Source organism: Hirundo rustica, chromosome 2 (genome assembly GCF_015227805.2).
Source record: "Hirundo rustica isolate bHirRus1 chromosome 2, bHirRus1.pri.v3, whole genome shotgun sequence".
Classification (NCBI taxonomy): domain Eukaryota; kingdom Metazoa; phylum Chordata; class Aves; order Passeriformes; family Hirundinidae; genus Hirundo; species Hirundo rustica.
The window spans coordinates 31,660,007-31,682,326 of record NC_053451.1 but is presented as its reverse complement, the minus strand read 5'-3'; the positions used below and the strand labels follow the sequence as shown (position 1 = coordinate 31,682,326).

The following is a 22,320-nucleotide window of genomic DNA, read 5'->3' as shown; positions in this document are numbered from 1 at the left end:
CTCTCCTCTCCTCTCCTCTCCTCTCCTCTCCTCTCCTTTCCCTGTATGTGCTACAAGGGTGTGGTGGTAAAAATATTAGTATTTCAGATTGGAGAGATGTGGCTCAGAAGTTGATCCTAATTGGAAGAACATCCCTTTCAACCCAAAGCTAACAATCTCTGACTGTTTCAATCTCCTCACTTCAGAGCTAAGATAGTACTGTGTGAGCCACTCCTACCAGCCCCACCAAGAGCCATCTCTCCATGTTGTCACTATTTGATTCCTTCTCACAATTGTGGCACTTGGCAAGTTCCACAGGGATGGATACCTGGCTTTACTGACATTTAAATTATTATTTTCCTCACCTCTTTTCTTTTTCTCTGAAACAGCATATAGGCTGGATCTGTGTTCACTGTGCAGGTAACCAGGGAGCAGAGAGGAAGATGCTGTCTTGATTGTCCCTCACTATAACTATCGTTAATGAAACCTCTCTCTGGGCTGCCAATCAAAGCATTTGGGTTATTAGGCACTTGGAGGCCCCAGATTCTCTGAGCTCTCTGCCCTGATGCCACCAGCTCTGTCACAGCATTGCACTGTCAGGACAGCCACAGGGGACATGAGGGACCTCACTCCTGGAGGGGTGGGGTGGTATCTCCTACCACCCACGGTGGTATCTCAGTTGCTCAGGAGCATCCACCTGTTTGGTTTGGCTCTTTTGGTTCCTCACCCAGCAGATGGAATAGGAAGGCTCCCAACCACTGCCTGAGCCCCCCTCTACATCCTTGCTAAGTACACTCAGCCAGTGAACCCAGCAGCACTGCCTCCCCTCTGCCAACCCAGCTCTCCATAAAACAACCAGCTCCAGGTAGCATCCAGCTGGAAAGAGCTCCATTTTATGAACTTTAACTTTGCCACGGCGCTATTGAGGTGGAAAAAAATTGAACAGCAGCCGCATGGTTCTCAGCTCCCAAGGAGGATTCACATCACAGTGAACATGATGGGCACTTTTTTTTAACAAACAGGTCTTTAAAAGGAGTCCTTGCCAAGTGTCAAAATATTTCTCAGTGACATTAAGGGTCTTTGGCAGCCGTAATTTAACCGTGAAGGAACCTGGTGCCGGCAAAGGACCGCACAGCTGGAAATTTTTTCTGCAAAGCAGCATTTTATGGCTGTTAAGCTGTTGGCCTCTCAATGTTGTAAAGCTGTTAAACAAACACAGCCCTTGGCTCCCAACACGTGCCAGGGAGGCACAGTGCTTTGGCAGGAGCAGACTGGTGGCAACAGGGGCTTCAAAAGAGCTGTAAGAGGTAGAAATAAGCAGAGAGGTAAAATTCAGGTGGAGGATGAGATGCCTGTTGGCCATCACAGCCTCGTGCTGGGAGAAGGTGGTCTTGGAAAGAGTGTGTAGGCTCACATGGAGTTGCATCCTCCCATGGTTTGGCACCAGATAAGATTGCCACGCACATATGGATCCCATACATCTTACCGCTGTCATAGCTGCTGGTCAGTAGACCCTTAAATCACTCTCTTGCAGGAAGGTGGCATCCTAGGGAAGCCTAAATGTAGAAGGTTTGGATGGTATTGGCAGCTTTGAATGGGGAAATAGGTGTCTCAGGAGGATGAGTCACATGCTGCAAACTACATACCATTTGCTGCATATAGTGACATGTTGAAACCATCTGCGTTAGTGCCAAGAGATGCCCCAAGAGCAGCCACAGCCTGGAAAACACAAGCTGAGCCCTGGTCCCAATAAAGGCGTAGCAAATCCATGGGGAAGAAATAAAATACACTTGCTGAGCCCAGCACTTAAAAATTCTGAGAAAATGTCCACAAAAATAGGGAGGTTCCTGTCTATTTCTTTACTGTTTACTTCCATTCTCTTCTAGCAATCATTGTTTATTCGTTTGGCTTGGAAGCTGATCTTAGGAGGCAGGAGCAGCTGGTCCTGCTGCGGGGAAGTGTGGTGGGAGATGCCTCCAGCTGTGCTGCCTGCAGCCACCTGTCCAGGACAGGCGCTCCTTGGACTGCTGCCATGAGCTCTTTTTCTGGGTTATTAGAAGAACACCAGTGACGCTTTATCATCAGGAGGGTGCCACACAGAGATGGACAGGGTGGTCTTCCCAGGCTTGGGGGACTCCTTCCCAGTGGTCCCACCCTCCAATGATGCTCCACCTCCTGAAGTTTTCCAAGAAATGTTGTGTCTGCATGACCCATTCTTTCGCAACCAGCCTGTTTTAAAACTTATCCAAAACAACTAGACTGTGTGTGGTACACTGTTTTCTCTGCCAGATCTTGACTGTGTAGTACCTTTCATTGCTACCAGACAGACCAAAGAGAACTGGAGGAGTTGTGATTCTCACACTGCTGATAAAAAGAGAGGTCATGGTAGCATCATTTGTCTCGCTTGCAGCATTTCTTCCAGCTTTTTCCATGAAAACTCTAAATTCTGGAGTCTAGTTTCTGCACTTTGTGGGTTTTGTAATGCAGTGTCTCAGCCGTGAAGGGGGGCTGCAAGACTGGACTCTAGATGTTTGGAAAGCAACAAGCTAAGCAGCAGGAACTGGTGCTGGATGTCTACGTTCAAGTTGCATGTGGTTGCACAACTCCGTCTTCTTGCAGTCCCCTCGCTGGTGCGTGCCCGTGTCTTAGTCCTGCCAGGTGGCTGCGAAGAAATGACTCAGTGTTAAGAGGAAGAAGATTAACGGGACATTTACCACCTAGAACTAGGAAAAAAAATGTCTGTGGGTTTGTTTCCCAATGATTTTGGTGATCCATTTTGAGGAGATGGACTAGTAAATTATTGCTGCTGCCTGATGAAATTGTTTTTTTCCCCTCCCTGATGGACACAGCTCCACTGTGTCTATTTTGTCACTCAAAAGCAGCCATTTTGATGAGAAGTGGGTGAGATTAAGCCAAAATCTGCTAGCCTTGCACGTCCTCTTGCTAAGCAATTTGCTGCTTCGCTGGCTTTGGAAGATTGCACTGAAGTTGCTTTCCTGGCACCAGGAGCCGTTTTGAGAATTAGTGCAAAACTAATTTGATTACAAAACTCAAAGACACCAACAAAAGCTATTTTTAAGCTTTTGAGAAGTATGGTCTGAATCAGATTGTTCAGGGAGAACACCACAGGAGTTTCTTACCATTATTTCAGCCACAAAATCCTCCAAAATTGTGGGATCCTGGTGCATTTAACTGGCTGAGATCTGGCACGTGCTCATCACCAATACGTAAAGCTTGTGATCCGCACCCAGGGAGCATCGTGAGGGACCTATCACACTGCTTGTCTTGGTGCCTCTCTTGGGTTACTAAAGGTGTTCGTTCTTCCTTCTTAAAAATATCATGTGCTTCCTCTTAACCCAACCTGTTGCAATCATCAGAACTCCAAAGCTGGTTATGTATAAAAATATAAATAAGGTAAATCTCATTAAAAAAGCACCACTGTCCAGAGCCAGGGCAGGATGGTGGGGATCACGTCCCCTCCCTTGACATCCTCTGGTACCAACTGAGGTCTGTGTCGGGTAGTGCAGGAGCTCTGGTCATAATTCACATCATGCTTATCCACATGCACCTCTCAAACCTTTGCTGCTTTCAAAAACAGCCTCAACAAGCTGTTTTAAGGACTGCACTTAGATGTAATCCTCCTTTCCCTAGGCCATGGGAGCTGAGGCCTCTGCAAGGGAGCATAGCTCTGCAAAGGAGAGCAGCTCGAGGTTGTCCCTCAAGCTCGTTCATCCCGCATGCAGGTGCCGTGATCCTCCCTCAGACCCCAAAGAAACACTGCTCACCTCATGGGATGGGGGGGTTACACCTGCACAATTTTCCCTGTAATTTCAGTTCCAGCCCTTTTTCAGTTTTAACACGTTATCCTTGTAGCTATTCCCCCTCCTGTGGGCTCCCAGCTGTGTCTGGTGTGGGGAGGGCAGCAGGGCTGCAGCTCTCAGGGCCAGGGCTGATGGCTGACATTTGTTTTGCTGGCTTGCTTCAAACTCCACAGCCCCCTGGGTCCATTCCACAGGTAGTTGAGCCAGAGGCCGCTGTCGGCAGTGCTTGGCAGAATCAATGATAACCTTTCCTTTGCTAAGAAGTCTCCTGCATGCCAGGGAGCAGAGGATGCTAAAAAACAAATGAAGCTGGGATTCTCCATGGGTCTCCCTGGCATTATTCCTGATATTTAAAAAACAAACCAGTTCTCCTTTGGTTTTATTAGTCTTTCTATCCTGGCATTTAAACAGAGATTGGCATGGTCAGTATCTGCAGACACATCCTTATGATGCTCTCAGGGGTTTCTCTGAAGGTTAAGACACCCAGGGTGCTGCATCCGAAGTGCCTCAGTTCCTCCGAGCTGCTGGAAGGCATTTCGGCATCGTGACACCCAGTAATGCCCCTGCGCAGAGAGACTTGGTAATCCCCTATCACAGAGAGGAAGGGCATTTGGGTCCTGGGAGCTGTCTGGGCTGTAGGGTAGGATCAAGTTTCTCTGAGCCTCAAGACTGGCACCTTTTGGGGTCATCTTATGCTATTTCAGTATTTAATTCTGCTGGATTTTAGTATCAAACTGAAGAACTGAGCTGAGTCTACTCTTGCACTCTGCTACTCTTGCAGGTATGCCTGAGCAGCATCCCAGAGCACCCCGTGGTGGAGAAGTACCGTGTCCCTCTGCGTCACCCTGTGCCTAGCAGTGGTTTTTCGCTCTCCCAGGTTCAGCAATGGGGTTCATGCTTGCTCTTGTCTTGGTTTCAGGCATGGAAGAAACGCTGGTTCGTCCTGCGCAGCGGTCGGATGAGTGGCGACCCCGATGTCCTGGAGTACTACAAAAATGACCACGCCAAGAAACCTTTGCGTGTCATCAACCTCAACTTCTGCGAGCAAGTGGACGCGGGCCTCACCTTCAACAAGAAGGAGCTGCAAGACAGCTACATCTTCGACATCAAGACGAGTGACAGGACCTTCTACCTGGTGGCTGAGACTGAGGACGACATGAACAAATGGGTTCGCAGCATCTGCCAGATCTGTGGCTTCAACCAGTCCGAGGAGAACACAGGTACCGAGAGAGACAGGTCCATGGCTCAGGGCACCTTCTCTCCTGTCCTCCCAATGGGCCCAGGGTCCTCTTTCAGGTCAGACCTGTAGGAGGGGGATGCAGCCTGCCACAAGGCGGGGGGGGATGAAATGGGAAACGGATGGACATGTGGGAAGCTTTCATGAGGCTTTCCCACCTTTGACATCTAAAGAGCTGTCTTGGATACTGTGAGAGCAAATCATTTCTACCCTCCATAACTCTGGACCTTTCAGTCTCTTACAAGAAGTTGGTGGTGTTTGGGGACTTTTTTAGCTGCAGCCTTTGTCCTTATCCATCACCAAGATCCCTTTGAGAGCGGTGGAAACTAGCAGTGAAAAATCCCCCTTACTCAGAGGTTTCAATCCATTGATGGAGTAGCGGAGAAGCTTTACTGGAACCATTTTCCTCTCCACTGCAGTTGTCACCACTGCTGACAGGCTCTTGCGTGGAGGACAGACATAGTCCCTGCACCTGCATCCCCATCTCTTCCTGGGACCCTCAGGGAAAGCATTGGGAAGGGGGAAGGAAAACTCCAGGTAGTTTACGTGCACTGAAGGGACCTATTGTCTGTGTTGTGCTCCACCCTCCAAGCTCAGCTGCGCTTGGGCAAGCCTCCGCGTTAAGCACCAGTGAGCTGCCTCTGCTTTCCCAGCACCATGAGGGCACAAATAAATCCTGAGTGAGATGGGATTGGAGGAGTGAGCCTGGGGTGCAGCTCTGCAGTCACCTGCCCATCCCATTATACATGGTATACGTGGTATACATGGACACCTCTGGGTGTCTTTGCTTCATCTCATCTGTGGTCCAGTCTCATCCAAGGGGCTGTAGGCCTGTGCTCTGTCTACGTGAAATTCCCTGTAATAACGTCCAGCTTGAATCTGTTTTGGTCCCTCGTGGAGCAGCTGCCATCCGTAGGAGTTGAAACCCTGCCAAGAGCTTGTCAGGCAGGACAGCAAACAAAGCATCGCGGCAGCGCGGATGCGATCTTCACTGACTGACGCATGAAACAGGATGTCACCTTGGCAATGGGCGCACAAGTGGCAGAAAGGATCCTTGATAACGTCGCCAGCCAGGTCTTTCAGGGAAAGGTCAGGCTAAATAAATTACATACTGTTCCCAATGTCAGCAGCACAGCCCTCGAGGTTCAGCAAAATTGCTCAGGCCCCTTTTTTAAGAGCTGTTTCATTGCAGGATTTTCCATTTTGCATGCGTTCAGCTGGGGGAACTGTTTTTCTTCTCATTTAGTAAAATGAGCTTTCAGCCCAGCGGCAGCAGGATCGATACGGGACTTCAGTGAAATATAAATCTGGGCAGCAAAAGGAAAAACAATCTCCCATTTGCAAGTACATCTGTCCCAAAGGGCACACAGGGATCATCAGGCTGCAGAGATCCAGGCAGTATTCCCTGCAGGATCATGGAGTGACATCAGCAAAAGAGGAACAAAAATCCCTATTTGTAACAGAATCACAGCTCGTTAATGCTGTAGGGAAAGTACCCACTTGAAACAGTACCCAGCTGCCAAAGTGTGATTTTCTGAGCAAGCCAAGAAAACGCCTGCAACGGCGAATGCAGCAGATGTATCCAGATGCTGCAGCAGAGAGGGAGCATGAATTATGCAGGGCTGGTGCTTCACTTCAGTCTTTGCTGAAGCAGTGACCCCATGCTCACCCTTCCTTCACCACCCCATTGCTAAGTAATGGCAAATAGATCATCCATTTCCCAAGGTGGGTAATGTTCATTTGAAGAACCCGTGGCCTGAGGCTGGGCAGAGAAGTTGAGGGATCTTGGGAGCATGGTGGGTGTTGGGACTCTCGTCCATCTTGGCATGTATAAGCTCGTCACACATCCTTCGTCAGGTGTCATCTGGAGGGAGTAATGAAACAGTCGTAGCAATGTTTGTAACTGTGATCTGCTCCCTCTTCATCACCTCCTTGAAGTCAAGAGTCGATGGATGGGAGAGGATCAAGAGTTTGTGTGGAATTAAGACAGCTCCTGTGTAGAAACAAAGCTTGGGACACTTGGCATTTTGTTCTTGGACCTTCCTCCCCTCACCCTCGAGCTTCTCTGTGCCTTGTTGTGGCCTCTGCTTTGGAGAATGAATGAGTCGGTAATTGAATGAACCAAAAAGGGGGAGGAAAAGGTAACCATCATGGGCAGGAATAGCTCCATGCTAATTGTAGCAATTAATTAACTAAACCTCCTTCTCCCAGCAGACAGGCAGTGTGGTGGAACAAGATCAGAAGCTGCCAGGGAAGCCACTGTGCACATTTTTCTGGTTGTACTTGTTCCTGGGTGTGTGACTTCTTTATACTGCCCCAAAAGCCTTGCTGGGTCTGGCCCCACAGCCAGGCTGTTCCCAGCTGGGCAGTACTCACATCCCAGCTAGGGGAACACTCCATCACTGGCAAACACATTTACTGCAGTTGCCATCCTATGCTGAATTACTGCCTCCTGGAAGGGACACCCCACATCAGCTGAGCCCCACCCAGCGGTCACTAGTTTGCTTATAACCCAGTGGTGATGGAGGACAAACTCATTAGCTTCCGGGGCAGTTTGGGTAAAAGCTCGTTCCACCAGCTCCCCTTGATGGTAGGGAAAAGGCAGCATAAAAAGGCTTTTTAGCATGATTTAGTAGGCAAATGGGAAGCAGTGATATAAACTGGCTGCAAACCCTCTGCACCAGTGTGGGACCGTGCTTAGGTGCTGCCCCTGCTCCCAAAAGGCAAAACAATTAGAAGGCAAACATTTACACCCTTTGATGCTTCTTTCCATTTGCAGCTCAATGGGAGAGTGTAAATTTTCTGTCACTTGGTTTTTGCATTAGTCCTTCATGTCCTGTCTAGACAGGGGGACTCTCAGGATTAAGGGGGAGGCTGGACTTTAGGGCGGTTTAATGTCATGCTATGGCTCGCTGCTGGTTTGCTGATCTCCAGCTGCATTATACATCTGGTTCAGCGGCAGGAAGCTCGTTTCAGCCTCAGGGTCTGAATGTCAGTGAAGCAGAGGGTCCTGCCAGCTGTCCCAAGGAGCAGCCGCTCAGCAAAGCCGCCCCGGTGGCTTTGTTCCCTGCCCCAACCTGAAGATAATTGCAGAGCAGCACAATTGCGTCTGCCAAGAGAAGGGGAAATTAAATTGATTCTAAAGTGTTTACCCAGACTGTGGCAAAGCTCTTTGTTTCTGTTAGCACCTATTTACTTTGAGAGCTAATTACTATTTTTGAACAAGCAGAACCTCACAGGATCCCAGCTCCTCTGCGTGTCTGAGGAAGCCGACGGTGCTCAAGTAAAGTAGATTTGCTCCTGTCTCAGTGCTGCCTTTACACTGCAGTTTGCCCTGCTGCCACCCTGAGTGATCCAAATACAATGGGGTGGGGGGGGTGGAGACTAGGCAGGGACCCTGGGCCACAGGCTCCATGAGAAAGGCCAGTGCGTGGGTATTTCAAACCATCTGCATTTTCCCTGCCCTAGTGGGCAGGCAGCCAGGGCTCAGCTGTGAACTGGATTTTCTCATATGCTTTGTTTGTTGAAGTTAAAAAATACCAAATCCCACTAAACATATCTCATGGGCCATTAACCCTTTCTGAAGCTGATGCTTCAGCCAAAGCCCCTCCTTGTCCCATCTCCAGTATGAGAGAGGTGCAGCTACTGCAGCCTGTGGTTTAATTTCTCATGAACCGGTGTGTGCCCATGCACAGCATGTCCTTGAAGGGACCCTGTAGAAGGATTAGTTACTTTGAAGGAGTCAGTAACTTTATTAACCTTATGTCAATTTACTGTGCCACCCCCAGCACCTCCCTGGAGCTCTTCTTCTACCTTCTCCATGGAAAAGGGGCTCTTTCAGAGGCTTGGATTTGTGGGTGCTGACCAAACATGGGTGGGATTTTAAAAGCTTATTCATGGACATCATTTATGCCCCTGTGCTAGAGGTTTAACCCAGACATGAAACCAGGGAAGGGAATATTTGTGGGTAAGTAGATGTCCTTGCTCTGAGCTGAAAGCTCCTTCCACTTGGAGAGGGTGAGGAAGGCGTGGGAAAAGGATGGCACTGGGCTCCTGCCCTTATGGGTTTTGTCTGGCAGCAACAGCCTCTCCCACCCAGCCCAGGCATGCTATCTTTTTTTTTTTTTTTTTTTTCCTTCTGGGACTTAATTCTTTTATTTATTTCTCTGCTTTCTGTCAGGGGTAGCTCCAGGGCGGTTCTGAGTTCTGGCTAACTCCCCACTCTACCTCCAAGGCTTGGCATTGGTATTTTACGTCATGACAGGGATCAATCCTCAGCAGTCCCAGCAATGTCTTGCTGAACATAGGTCAGGGCTGAGCATTAAAGTTTAATGGAAATGTGTCTCTCCTTCCTCCTTCAACTCAGACATGCTCATTCTAGCAGTTCAGTGGATCAGTCTCTGGATGCCAGTCACTTTCTGCTCATGCTGGTGAGATCTGCACCTCACATGTGTGTGTCTTTTTGGCTTGGTTCTGCCCCAGACCCTCCACCAGTTGTGCCCCGTTCCAACCCATGAGAGCAAATTTATTGCTCTCACTTGACTTGCTTTGTCTGGGGGTCCCATGTGGATCACAGGCTGGTTGTTCCCCAGCCTGCTGCCTGCAAGTCTGTGCTATGACCCTATCTGGCTGCTCTTGCACCCTCCTCACTTCTCTCCCAAAAATATGTTTGTCCTAGCAAAAGACCAGTGATACCTCCAGCCCTATCGATTCCTTGCAGCCAGGTTTGCCTGGGTGTTTGCCCAACAAAGGGAGCTCAAGATGGACCAGAGAAGAAAACAACAGAGATATCCCTGAAGACTTGTTGGGAGGACGGGAGCTGCCCAAATTTCAGCGAAGAGGCTGTGGGCTGCAAGACTGGAGTAAAACCAGGTTTGAACATTGTATACCACTCACCTCTCCCAGACACTCCCAAGTCACCAGTGCTCCCCATCCCTGCATGCAGGACCAGGGAGCGCATGCAAGGTGACAGATCCTGCATTCCTGCCACCCCAAGGCCAGGAAGAACCAAAGCAGGGGGGAAGTACACAAGACCAGGTACTTCCTTGCTATCATCGTGCCTAGCACATGCCTCCTTCCTTCCCTACTGGTGCCCTGGAGGGGTTACAAGCCCACAGCCCAGCCAGGGAATGTGCAGGGGCTGAGAAATGTGGGATGAGAAATGGGGGCAAGGAGGGATATGTGGGGATGTCCTTGTGTCCCTGACAGCACCTGGGCCCCGCTGGGCGTTGTTTTGGGATCTGCAGGCAGCACTGCCACCTAAGGGCAATGGAGCAGGCAGCCCCTTGCAGAGCCTTGTGCCCTCAAGTGGGCCATGACTTCCCAGAATCACAGAATGCTTTGGGTTACAGAGGGCCTTAAAGATCATCCTGTTCCTACCCCTCACCATGGACAGGGACACCTTCCACTAGACCAGGTTACTCAAAGCCCCATCCAGTCTGGCCTTGAACACTGCCAGGGATGGGGCATCCACAGCTTCTCTGGGCAGCCTGTGCCAGTGCCTCACCACCCTCACAGGAAAGAATTTCTTCCTAATATATAATTTAAACCTGCCCCCCCGACAGTTTAAATTTATTCCCCCTTGTGCTACTTGACTTTTTAGCTTCTGTTGACACAAGTCAATTGGTCTTGACTCCATCTTTCAGCCCTGCAATGAGTTGTACTTGGATATCAGTTCACATGGAGGCCAGTCTGTCCCCTGGCAGACAGTACAACAAGCAGTGAACAAGGATACGTTTGAGTTGAGTTTGACCCATGGGATGGACCAGGCATATCTGGCTGGATTCTCTCCAGATACCTCACCTTCCCATGTTTGCTCACCTACCCAAAGACCTAATGTCCCCTGCCCCATTTGGGACTTGGAGGTAGCTTGTGTTGGTACAGGAAAGTGGAGCCTTGAGCCCTGTACTCTGACCTGCTGTCCCACCACACATGCACTTTTCCTGAATGTTCCCATCAGTACTTTCGGCACTCAGTGTCAAGGAGCTCCTTCCTTTGTAGCGCCTATGTCACATTGAGATCCACTGGTTGCACACATCAAGGGCTTTTGGATCTGACCCCCCTCATCCTTTTCTTCCATGTTCTGAGTGTTCCTAACAGGAGAAACTGCAGCTGTGGCTGCAGATTCACTCTGGAGGACAAATCTCGGCCCTAGGTTTGGCCCAGCCTCATTGGAATAGGTAGGGGAGACCTGGTGGCCCAAACTCGCTTTGCACCAGGCTCATGGTTAAACTCCAGGTGCAGGCAAGCACCTTCTTGCCAAAGTCGCAGTTCATTCCTTAGCCTTCCTGCCACTTTAAATTTGTTCCAAACTTCCCTGACCCTGGTTTTCCTGCTCCACAAACAGCAAGTTATTTTAAGATCTGACACTGTTCAGCTTTTATTTCTGTGTAAACAATACCAGAGATGGGGTGGTATTGGCACAAAGGAGCATCTTGAGAGCAGTTAACTGCCTGCTGTCTTTTTCCCACTTTTTTCCCTCTTTCCCTCTGGAGATAAGCTAGTTGACGTACTGATGAGTCTGCTGAAGAGCAGAGTGCCACTAATGACCTGGAATTTGCTTCCTAGAAGACAGAAACAGGGCTGATCTCTACCAGCTGGTCAGGGTGTCCTTGCTGTGATTTCCCTGGCAGTTTGGAGAGGGAATTGACACCACTAAGAGTGAGAAATGTTTGGGTGCTTGTAGTCTGTCCACTTCTAGGGAGAAAATGAAAAAATGTGTCTAGAATGAGACTAATCATTTGCACCCTGAAAGTGGCCATTTCTTTCCCTTGGTTCTCCAAGGAGCTAGGACTAATGGGCTCAGGTGTCCACTTTCTCCTAAAACTCACCCCACCTGTCTCAGGATTGCTCTCAAGGCCTTTGCTATCAAGATGGATCTTCAATTATTTAATTTTCATAATTTCATTTACACTGGAAAACTATCACCCCCGGCTGTTCTTCCATACCTCGTTCCTCTTGCTGTACTCTGCTCTAGGAACCTCATTCTGGGTTCCTAGAAACATTGCAGGACCAGAGTGACCACTGCACTGCTCTGGTGGTCACTGTCCTTGATACCAAGAGGAAGCTTCCTGCCCATATAGGTGCCAAGAAAAGGACTGAGGCAAGGATGCAGAGAGTTTTAGCAAGGGAAAAGGTCTTGAGGTATCTACCTGATTAAAAAACCAAGCCTCTGGCTTCATCTGATGTAATCAAATCTCTGACAATTGCAATGCTTGGACCAAGATTTCTTCTATATTACGGTTTTGGAAATTTAGGAATTTTTAGGATTTTCTTATTTAGATGTTTTTGTTGTGACTGTGGACCTTTTGAAGAAGTAGAACTGAAAAAATCCAGAAGACGTGTGAGCCTTGTGTTTGCAAACCCATAACTCTGCCATCCCAGAGAGTGCATTGAAACCTAAGTGTTCGTTGAGCCTCCTTTGATCATACTCAGCACTGGTGGGAACTGGCAGAGGATGCAGCTGTTTGTGGGAGCACGAGGTTTATAGGCAAAAAATGCTCTTATCTTGCTGCAAATAATAAAACCATCAACCAGCAAAAGAGAAAATTTATGCTCAGCTTTCAAAAAGAACCAACAGCCAAAGACTCCAGCTCTTCTTGACTGTTTCCCAGCTGGCGCCCAGCTCTAGGGTATCCAACTGGCCTCTTCTGGAGATAAATACAGAGCTGGAGGACTGGGGCCTTTGGGGAAAATACTGCCCTTTCCTGGCCAAAATCCCACTGGGTTAGCTGAGCTGAGGCTGGGACTTGAGCTGGGAGAGAAAGAAGAAATGTGAAGTTCAAGAGGTTTGAGGGGTTTTTAGAGCTAAAAGCATTGCTCAACCTTTCCAGCACAAGTTTTTCTAGCAGAGATTGACAAGCTAAGTTCACATCTCAGCCCTGGCCAGAGCTGTCTCCTCGCCTGGCACCCAGAATCAAAAACCCATTTTCCATAGTTTTTTGTTTTGTAGATGGCTTTTATGGCTATGAGCCCTGTCAGATGAGCTCTGTTAGTTTAATGGGCACAGAGGAATTTTTAGGGTGACTTACTGACCGTGGAAAAATGAGCACGGCAGACGGTATCAGCAGTGCATCAAAAAACAAAACCATGCAAAGCCCTTGGAAACAAAAACAGCTGATGGACTTGGAGTGAAGTGACACTGTCTGAGCAGAACCGAGGGAGAGAGAGAGGGAGGGAGGGAGGCATTTTTGGGTGTCAGCCAGCTGAGAGGAAACTCAGAGTCAGATTTGCCTGCGTTTGTATTTCCCAGAGGGGTCTTGGGACTGTTGTAGCCCATGTGCCCCAGTCACGCGCTTTGGGATTCATGGAGCTGCCATGAATCTGTGTCTGCAGAGTTTCTCAGGCACCAGGGTGGGACAGAGATCTGCAGGTGATGCCCAACACATAGGAACCAGGCTGGGAAATGCAATGGACAGAGAACCCCAAAATGCAAGTGCAAGCAGGTTGGACAAGGGAAAAAAAATCACCTTTGCAAAGGATAATTTTCTGGCAGGATTTCACAGTGCAACACGTTTTTTCCCCCCAAGAAAATGTATTTCCCCATTTCTTCCCTCTGTATATTTCCCATTGTTCCCTCCAGAGCTTTGAGAGGGACATGGTTTTATACGCCCTGTGCACTGCTTTGTAAGACCTGACAAAAGCCAGGACAGATTTAGACTCTCATTTCCCAGACCCCAATGCCTGTTTTGTTTGCTGGTTTGTATTGCTTTATATTTCCAATTAAAACCAAGCCTGAGCAAAGGGAAAGCTTTCTAAAGCCTTTAAAGCCTCCAAGAGAAGGCACATGGAGCAGGAAGGAGAAGAAGCTGTCGATTCCTGTGAACTTTCCATGACACCAGTCAGGGTTCATTTCCAGACTGATTCTTATTTATGAATGCAGCAGCATTTATTACTGATTTTATCTGTAAAGATAGCATTTCTTCCCTAGATGGTTTCTGTGCCTCAGTTATAATTACTGCCTGCTCCTCAAACATACTTTTGATTTATTTATTGTGGTACAATACCAGAGCTGCAATATTGGCAATTATTTAGGGCGGTGGGGCGTACACCTGATCCAGGGATGCCCTGCTTCCATGTCCCAGCTCCCTCCAGGAAGGCTGAGAACATCTCTAAGGGTCCATCACAATGTCAATGTGGCCAAGAAACATCTTATGCTATGCCAGGTGCTGCACAAGCACGGAGCAGAAAGGCAGCCTCTGCTTGAAAGGATTCGTCACTAAGGCACAGTACAGATGTGCCATTTTTCCATGCTTACAGTCACTTTATGCCACAGAGGATGAAGCAAATACTTAAAGATGTGTGGAAAAAAAAAAGTCCAACCCCCCAAAAATGCCCACAAAACCCAGTAACCGGAGTCTTCATCCTTGGAGATACTCAAAACCTGGCTGGACACAGTCCTGACCTGCTGTAGCTGCCCCTGCACCCTTCTAGGTAAAAAACCTTTTCCTAATATCCAACCTAAACCTCATGTCAGCATTTACTGGGGATGTAGCTTCCTTTCATACTTACTGGTTTGTTGTCACATGCCGAGGAATGTGACTCGTTTGCACCTTTGATTGATTGCCACCCTTTATATCTGTTTATTAAAATGGAAAATAACATTTCACCTCAAAAATTTCATCATGTGCTCTCTCAGTTCCACATGACCTAATCCCATCCCGGCCAGCACAGCTGCTTGTGCCAAGTTTTGGTGCGATTACCTTCCATCATTTCACTGCCAAACTATCCCTGCGCTGTACGCCGTTGCTTTGGAAAGTAAGCTGGAGTGGAGTGACTCATTGCAATTCTACTTTATTTTTTTTTTTTTTCCCCATAACTGACAATGAATCCTTTTTGAAGTGTTGGGCAGGTGTCTGGGCATTCGCAAGTACTTCATCACCTGTAAAAGTCCAGTGAAGGACTGTTGTGCTGCCTGTGGCTCCATCCTCACCTCCATCTCACAACCTGCCCTGCCAAGCACCACCTTGTTTGACATTGCTGCATGTGTAAACCCTCCCCTCAAGCCTGCGTGTGCTCTGCACAGACTAAATCTTGATATAAAGCCTTTACGATGATAATTATTTTTGCTGGCTTGCCGTGATGGTTCATATTGCTCTCCAGTGAGTCATGATGAAGTCTTTCAAATACTCACTTGAAATTCATAAATTCTGTGAATAATCTTTCTGCTACTTGATGGTTACTTTGATGATTAGTGTTAGGGTCAAAACCTGGTCAACACATGGTCTTCCAACTGAAAACGAAAAGGGAGCTTATAAAAGGGAGAGTGACTTTTTACATGGGCAGATAGGGATAGGACAAGAGGGAACAGTTTTAAACAAAAAGAGGAGAAAGATTAGATGTTATGAGGAAACCCTTTACCTGAGGGTGGTGAGGCACTGGCACAGGTTCCCTAGAGAAGGTGTGGATGCCCAGATGGGGCAGGTTGAACGAGGCTCTGAGCAACCTGATCTAGTGGAAGGTGTCTCTGCCCTTGTCACAGAGTTGGAATTAGGTGGTCATTAAAATCCCTTCCAACCCAAGGCATTCTGTGATCCTATGAAAAGGCTGCCTTCATCTCTTGAGATTTGTCTGAAAAAAACTCCTGATAGAGCAGAAGACTGTTTTTCCCAGAAGGCACTGTGGTATCTCTTAAGTCTTTCCTTTTTTTTCCTATTTTCTTTTTTAAGTATCTCAATCCCAGTTTATTGACTCTTGTGACTTTTCCTCATCCCCGTGATTCAAAGAAAAGGGGGTGGTTTTGTGATTTTCCTTTGAAGCTCATTCATGCTTTTACAGCTTTATTACAGTTTTTAAACACCATTATGTCTCTTCTTTGGCATCAACATAACTCCTTCTGAGCATCTGAGATCCTGTTGGTTTTTCTGTTACGCTCCAGAAACTTACTTCCACCATTCTTCTACCTCTAAGAACTCAAGAGTACAGACTCGGAAATGCTTTGAGTTTCTTTGCCCCACCCCGCAGTGTTGGAAGGACCACCACATCCTCTGCCAGCCGCTTACATTTTTATGGATAGATCCATGCTGTCCAAGTCCTGGGCAAACAGAGCTTTGTGTACTAAAAAACCCACTTATATATTAGTAATGGGAACAGATGCTGCTGGTCTGGCGTCTCAAGGTGCCTGAGAAGGGACCTGAAGGGAAGGCCAGCTCTGTGTTCCCAGACCCGTATGACGCAGTGGTTTGTTTTACAGATGAGGCAGCTCAAAGAATTAGTGCTGCCATGACTGCAAGAATGCCCTCAGTCATATTAGATAAGTTAAAATATTTGCTTTAATAAGGTGTATGAGTGATGAGGTGACACACACATGGGTTTTCCCTGCAGATGCGTTGGTGCATGAGTGATCCCCGTGAAGTTCTCGGCTGTCTCCAGAGCAGCTGGAGTTGGGAGGTGGGAGCACGTTGGTTGGCTTCTAGTCTGGTCTGGTCCCAGTAGTCCCTGCATTCCCGTGGTTGTAGCCAAAAGCCATTATATCCTGGCTTATTCCTCCCATCATCTCTGGAGAGAAATGGGTCTAATGTACTGTGTATTTGTCACCATTCCACTTTTCATCCCATAGATGAAGGATGAAGATGGATCTCACCCAGATCTGTCTCAGCAGCCAAATACACTAAGTTCAGACATGTGTGAATAATTAAAATCAGAAATTAAATAAATCCCATTCCTGTGAGAAAGAAGGAGTTGGTCAGAAGTTGCCTATATGGAGTCAGAGCAATCTGTAGAAATGCTGTCCTTGCAGCAAGCGGTGCAGGTGACATCTCCAAAACAAACTCCCTTTGAAAGGCAGTGAAAATTCAGCATCTTCATTTTCACTCCCTCTGGTATTCATTTTCCATACTCTTTCAGAGCCAATCTCGATTCACACCTTTTCATTCTGAATTTGAATGAATTTCAGGAAAAAACAAGAATTGCACTTTCACATCTAAAAAGCACACAATGATAATTTTCAGTCGAAGAGGGGCAATCTGCTCCCCAAAAATGATGCACTCTGATGAGAATGAATTGAAATACCTTGACCTTCTCCCTTTTTACTTAAAATTCACTTTTATCCTCTGAAGGTTTCTTGTAATTTCTGGCTTCAAAGGATCCCTTGGCAAGCTCCTATTTTGATTAAATGGCGTTTTCCAGCTGGAGCATGTCAGAAGATTTTCAGCTGGCCCTGAGCCAAGCGCGAAGCGCTGGACAAGGCACCGGGCAAGAAGATGTGGATTTTGCTCTGAGTGCTGGTTCCAGTTGTGATGGGCGCAAGGATGGGTGAGCTGCAAGAGTGGTAATGTCATCTGGTGCTTCTGGCTTTTAAGAACGGGCTCACCGCACTGTGAGCTGGTTTCAGCAAGGAAGAGGAGGGTGAGGAAATGCTGACTAAGCCCATGGGATGGCTCCCAGCCCATGAGCAAGAATCAGAGCAGGGATGGTTTTGCTCTGGTCTTTGGATGCCAGTGGACGTTTTGTACCTGAGTCAGGCGATGAGTGCCAAAATCCAAAACTGTAACCGTGAAGGAGATTGTGATAAATTTGCCTTACCTGAGTCTCTTGAGGACCAAGCTCTACATTACACTCCATTGCTCCACTAAACGCAGCTCTGCTGCTGCTGTGTGTTAAAAATAACCACAAAACCAGCCCGTGCTTTAGTGTGCAGCATTCAGACAGCAACATCCATGCTGGGAGTTTGCTCTGCTTCTTGGTGCAGAAATATCCAGTGGGGAGAGACTTGCTTGTGCATGACCAGATGTGACAGGGAGGTGGAGGGTGTCCAGGTGGAAACACTCATGCACAGGGAAAAGAAAAACAGGAACTGAACTATAAGATAGAGCTGATAGTGAAGAAGTCTATCAGGATCTTAAGCCCAGTGGGGCTGAGGACTCAAGCCCACTCTGCATCTCTTTTAGCCCCCTTCAGCTCTTCCTTGGGGTGGTCCCATGGGGGCAGAAGCCATGGTGGATGGGGAACATGGGGACAGGGACACTACTGGAACTGACTCTAACACAAAACCACTTGTGGGAGGAGCTGCCAGCCCTGTGTTTCTGAGTGCAAATCCACTCCAAAGTATTGCACTGCTTACAACACACGTCAGTTCTTGCCTTTGGCACAAGCCGCACTCCCTACTCCCTGCCAAACCAGTACAGATGTTTTAACACCCACCAGAACCCAGATAATTGCGAACAGAATCAAAAGACTGGTCAGGGTTGTTTTCTTTTAATTGCCTGAACTCTCAGCCATTCTCAAACGAGATGCTTCCCACTTTCTGACATTGCTTTCAAAGACATTTTTGCGGGACACATTGCTAATACTCATTTTATGATTCAGGGAATGTTTAGAAGCCCCAGCCAGGATGAGGATCACACCATGCCTGTTGATGTAATGGTTACCACAGAGTGGAACAAGTGCAGGGAAGATGAGTGAAGCAGCTGGGTAAACACTTTCATGGGAAATTAGAGCTAATTTCTAACCAGCAGCTTTTCAGCCATGGCATTGCAAAGCTCAGCTCATTTTTGAATGGGTTTGGGGAGTGTCTTCAATGGGACAGAACCGTGTGATCAGCTGGTTGGGTGCAGGTCAGAGAATGCTGCAGGTCCTCCATATCCTAGGTCCTCATGGGAGACGGTGCTTACCATGGAGAGATTGTGAGCAGCTGAGATAAAGGAAGCAGCAGCATTTCCTGTTGTAACAGAGGCAAGCCAGTTATAAACACTTTCTTCTTGGTCTGTGCTTGCACAGCCCTAAGATACAGGAGTGTGGCCCATGATGAGAAACTTGGTTCTCTCAGACCAGTTGCAAACAGCCAGGTTTGACAGACAAGAACTGATTCAGCATCAATGAAACCACTTGTCGTATGTGTCTGCCCTGAGGCCACTTAGAAAGCATCTGTGGGGACGAGGACCAAGAAAACCTTCTCAGGCTTCACTCTACCTGAGCCACATCATGTCTTCTCATCTCTTTTCCATCAGGATGCTTTGAGGTCCTTCTGGACGTGCAGGTGAATTTTGTCCTTGCATTGCATTTGTCATCACTGTCTATTTGGGAAGCAGCTGACCAGCACAAACCCACCAACCCTGGGGGGATCAGGCTCTCCCCTCAGTCCCTGGTGCAAAATTCCTTGTCTGCCATGCCCAGACATGAAAATTTCTATCTGATATTATTCCAGTTCATTTCTGGTTGCTGTGGAGACCAATTTAAATGAAACTCTAGCATTTTGAAAGAGAATATGAGTCTAAGTCATTTGCCATGCAAGGTCCCATGCTAATAGCATTATCATATTATTTGATTATGGTGATGTGTAGGGAATAAATTCCAAGTCTTTTTGCCATCATTGCATCTTAAAAGAAGAGGAAGAGAAAAACCTTTGGGCTTTAACTGATAATGAAGACCTCTACTGCCTGTGAACTCCTGATTTCTGAATGCACGGAGCTTTGGGGGTCAGAGGCATTTTTAACCTCATGGCAATGTGAGTAGCTTGCTGGAAAGGTCCTTTTCTTTCTCTGCTTCCACTGAGAACTGTTAATAGGCTGTCTAATGGGCAGGACTCGGGTTTTTTAATGACGGGCAGAAAAATCCAGGATGGCTTTTTGAGCTGTTTGCATTGTTCCTGGAGTGCTGGTGTTGCTGAACCCATCAAGAGAACAGCTGGGCGAGATGCAATCCTCCCATTGCTTACACAAGGTTTCACTTCTTGCCTTTTGCCCTCTAATATCTTAAGAATGGCATTGCCTTCAGGATTTCTTCAGATGATCCCAATATGTGGACACGGTATGCCCATACCCCCTAAATGAAAAAAAGCCCAGAACAAGAAAACAAAGAAACAAAAAATCACATGGAAAACCATTGCAGATAGGCTTGAGAGAAAAGGCTACAGAGATGAAAAAGGGAAGCTTACTTCCAGCAAGAAAAAAAGCAAAAAACTCAGTCTTCACCCCTACAAGCTTGTTTTCTGGAGCTGGACTGACTCTTGCTTGCACTGACTTCCAGGCTGCTTTGTGGCTGGTTCAGGGACCCAATATGTGTCCATGAGGGTTGATGACTTCTTCTGTCTCCTCTCTGGATTTTTGCAGGGCTGAGCATGACGGGCTCACCTGAAGCTGTGTGAGAAATGTGGAGCTCTACTGCAGCCACCTGTCCCTGTCTTCACCCCTTACCCCTGCACCACAGCTCCCACCTTCCTTTCCTTTTAACTCATCAGCTAAAATACCACCCACAGAGCAAAAATAACATTAATCTTACAGAGAGGAGAGAAAAACAGAGTCAAACTCCTGCAGTTAGGTCCCATGCATGAGTGCAAGTGCGCCCATGAAGAGGGGGACTCTGAAAGGAGAAGTTTGGGGGTGCTCTTTTTTTTTTTCCCAAGCGTTGCCTTGCTGAGCAATGGTAAAGCAGACCCATAACAATGCTGCTGTTTTATTGACTCCCCGCCAAACTGGGAGTTACAGTGTTTCTTCCCCCAAGGTAAGGTGGGATTGAAATAAATTACTTCTGTAAAGAGCCAGGAATGGCAGTTCTCCTGTAATACAAAGTGCAAATATTTGGGCCTCTTGTGCGCTGCCTTGAATAGAAATGGTCCTAAATCATGCATAAGCAAAATGGGTTCACATTTTCTCCCAGTGAAAGTTTTTCTCTGCTCTCCTGGAACATTAAAGACCTCCGCTCCCGCTGTCTATAAAAAGGGCTATAAAATTTAAAGCGAGCCGTTAAGAAGCCCTGTCAGGGATTAGACCAGCATTCATTCTTTCTCCTCCATCCCTGCCAAGTGAGGCGTGCACTCATGTTTGCTCAGGCAAGGAGAGGTTCCTACATACTGCTTGCAGTGAATGATAATAGGATGAGAAAAAAATGGTTCAGGACCTAAAAGCAAGTTATTCCTGGGCTAGGGGAAGTCAGTGGTGCACCAGCTTCTGGACTTTTTCATGACGTGTTGGACCGCAGCACTTGGGTGAGACTGCTCTAGTGTAATCTCCAAGGGAAAACTGGGTTAGGAGGTGCCAAAATCATTAGTCATCATCATCATAACTACTAATAACCAATTATAATAGCCAGTAATAATATCCAATGCAGTCCTCTGAAACAGGATGCCAGAGCTTCATGTCACACAGTAAAGAGAGCGGGTTTGATCCTGGGCCATCATGAGTCTGCCTCTGGGGAAAAAAACCCAACTTTTTCTCATATAAATGTGTCATCTCTTTCTATAACTCTTCGTTTTCAACAGCTTCGACCCTGTCCTGCAGCACTGGCCTCCACAGACTGCTTGTACCTCCAGACAGACTTGCTAAAAATGCCCTTGGCATCTGCCAGAATCACATGTGCCACCCACAGACAGAAAACAGCTAATTCTACTCATCCCCATTGCCCTGGTTTTGCCACCTTATATACTTACCCTGACAAAGGCAAGAATACCCACCTTAGGATCATTTTGTGTTTTTTACAGTTACACCACATCATCTTTGCCCTTTTCCTCTGTTCCTGCCTTTTCTTTATCCCATTTAATCAGATGGGTTTTTCATCCCCTCAGCAGATTGGTTTTGCAGTATCAGAAATGATGATCCTTGAAGCAGAGTGAGATGAGGTTAGTTCTATGCAGCAGACGAGGCCCAGCCCAGCCCATGCTGCCACCCTGGGACCGTCCTTCATCCCCAGCTGTGGGTCACTGTCCCACGGAGGACTCTTACATAAGGGTGTCCATGGGGACACATTTGTGAGCATCCACCTTCATCTGCTTTTATCTCCAAGCACTGAAGCCCTTATAACAAAAAAAAATAGGTCCACACCAGGAATCCCGGTCTGGCCAAATGTTGGACTTCCAAGTATTGACACGAGTGTTTAGCTCCACGATCAAGTGGCAGATTTGCTCTTCAGGTGATAACTGCCATCTCCAGGACATGTTGATATGAAATAGAGATGGGTCACTGTCACCAAGGAGTATTTCCCAGGGCAGGGATGAGATTTGGGGCCACAGCCTCATCTTGCAGAAGCAACCTGTGTTCTCCAGGGAGAAGCAGTGCATTGTTTTTGTTGGAGTCTCTCTTCCTTCTTCTCCTTCGTCCTTCAAAGAATTGATTACTGTCAAAATAAGTGAGATATATAATGCTTTGAAGTCAGGCCTTGGTTACTTTCCCTCTCTTCTCACTCACTTTCCAGCACTGTGACTTTTTTCTCCCATTTCCTGTGCTTCTCTGAAGTGAATGCTCTCTTACTTTGCCACTGTTTTTCAGTTGTTTCATACAAATGCAAGCACAGCATTGGCGCTTATGGAGAAAGATGATGCTATTTATTGTCATCCTTTTCTCACTGTCTCTC

The 22,320-nt window shown here is 47.4% G+C and overlaps 1 protein-coding gene across 3 annotated transcripts in view; it reads left to right on the top strand.

Moving 5' to 3' along the window:
• The window catches only part of GAB2 (GRB2 associated binding protein 2), a 77,775-nt gene that overhangs the window by 32,969 nt on the left and 22,486 nt on the right, over window positions 1-22,320 (top strand). For all 3 annotated transcript variants that reach the window (XR_005699698.1, XM_040057188.2, XM_040057187.2), the window contains exon 2: window positions 4,720-5,020. Coding sequence is in view for 2 of the 3 variants with exons in the window: in XM_040057188.2 (XP_039913122.1) it covers window positions 4,720-5,020 (301 nt within the window). In the remaining variant the exon portion in view is untranslated. The remainder of the gene's footprint in view (window positions 1-4,719; window positions 5,021-22,320) is intronic.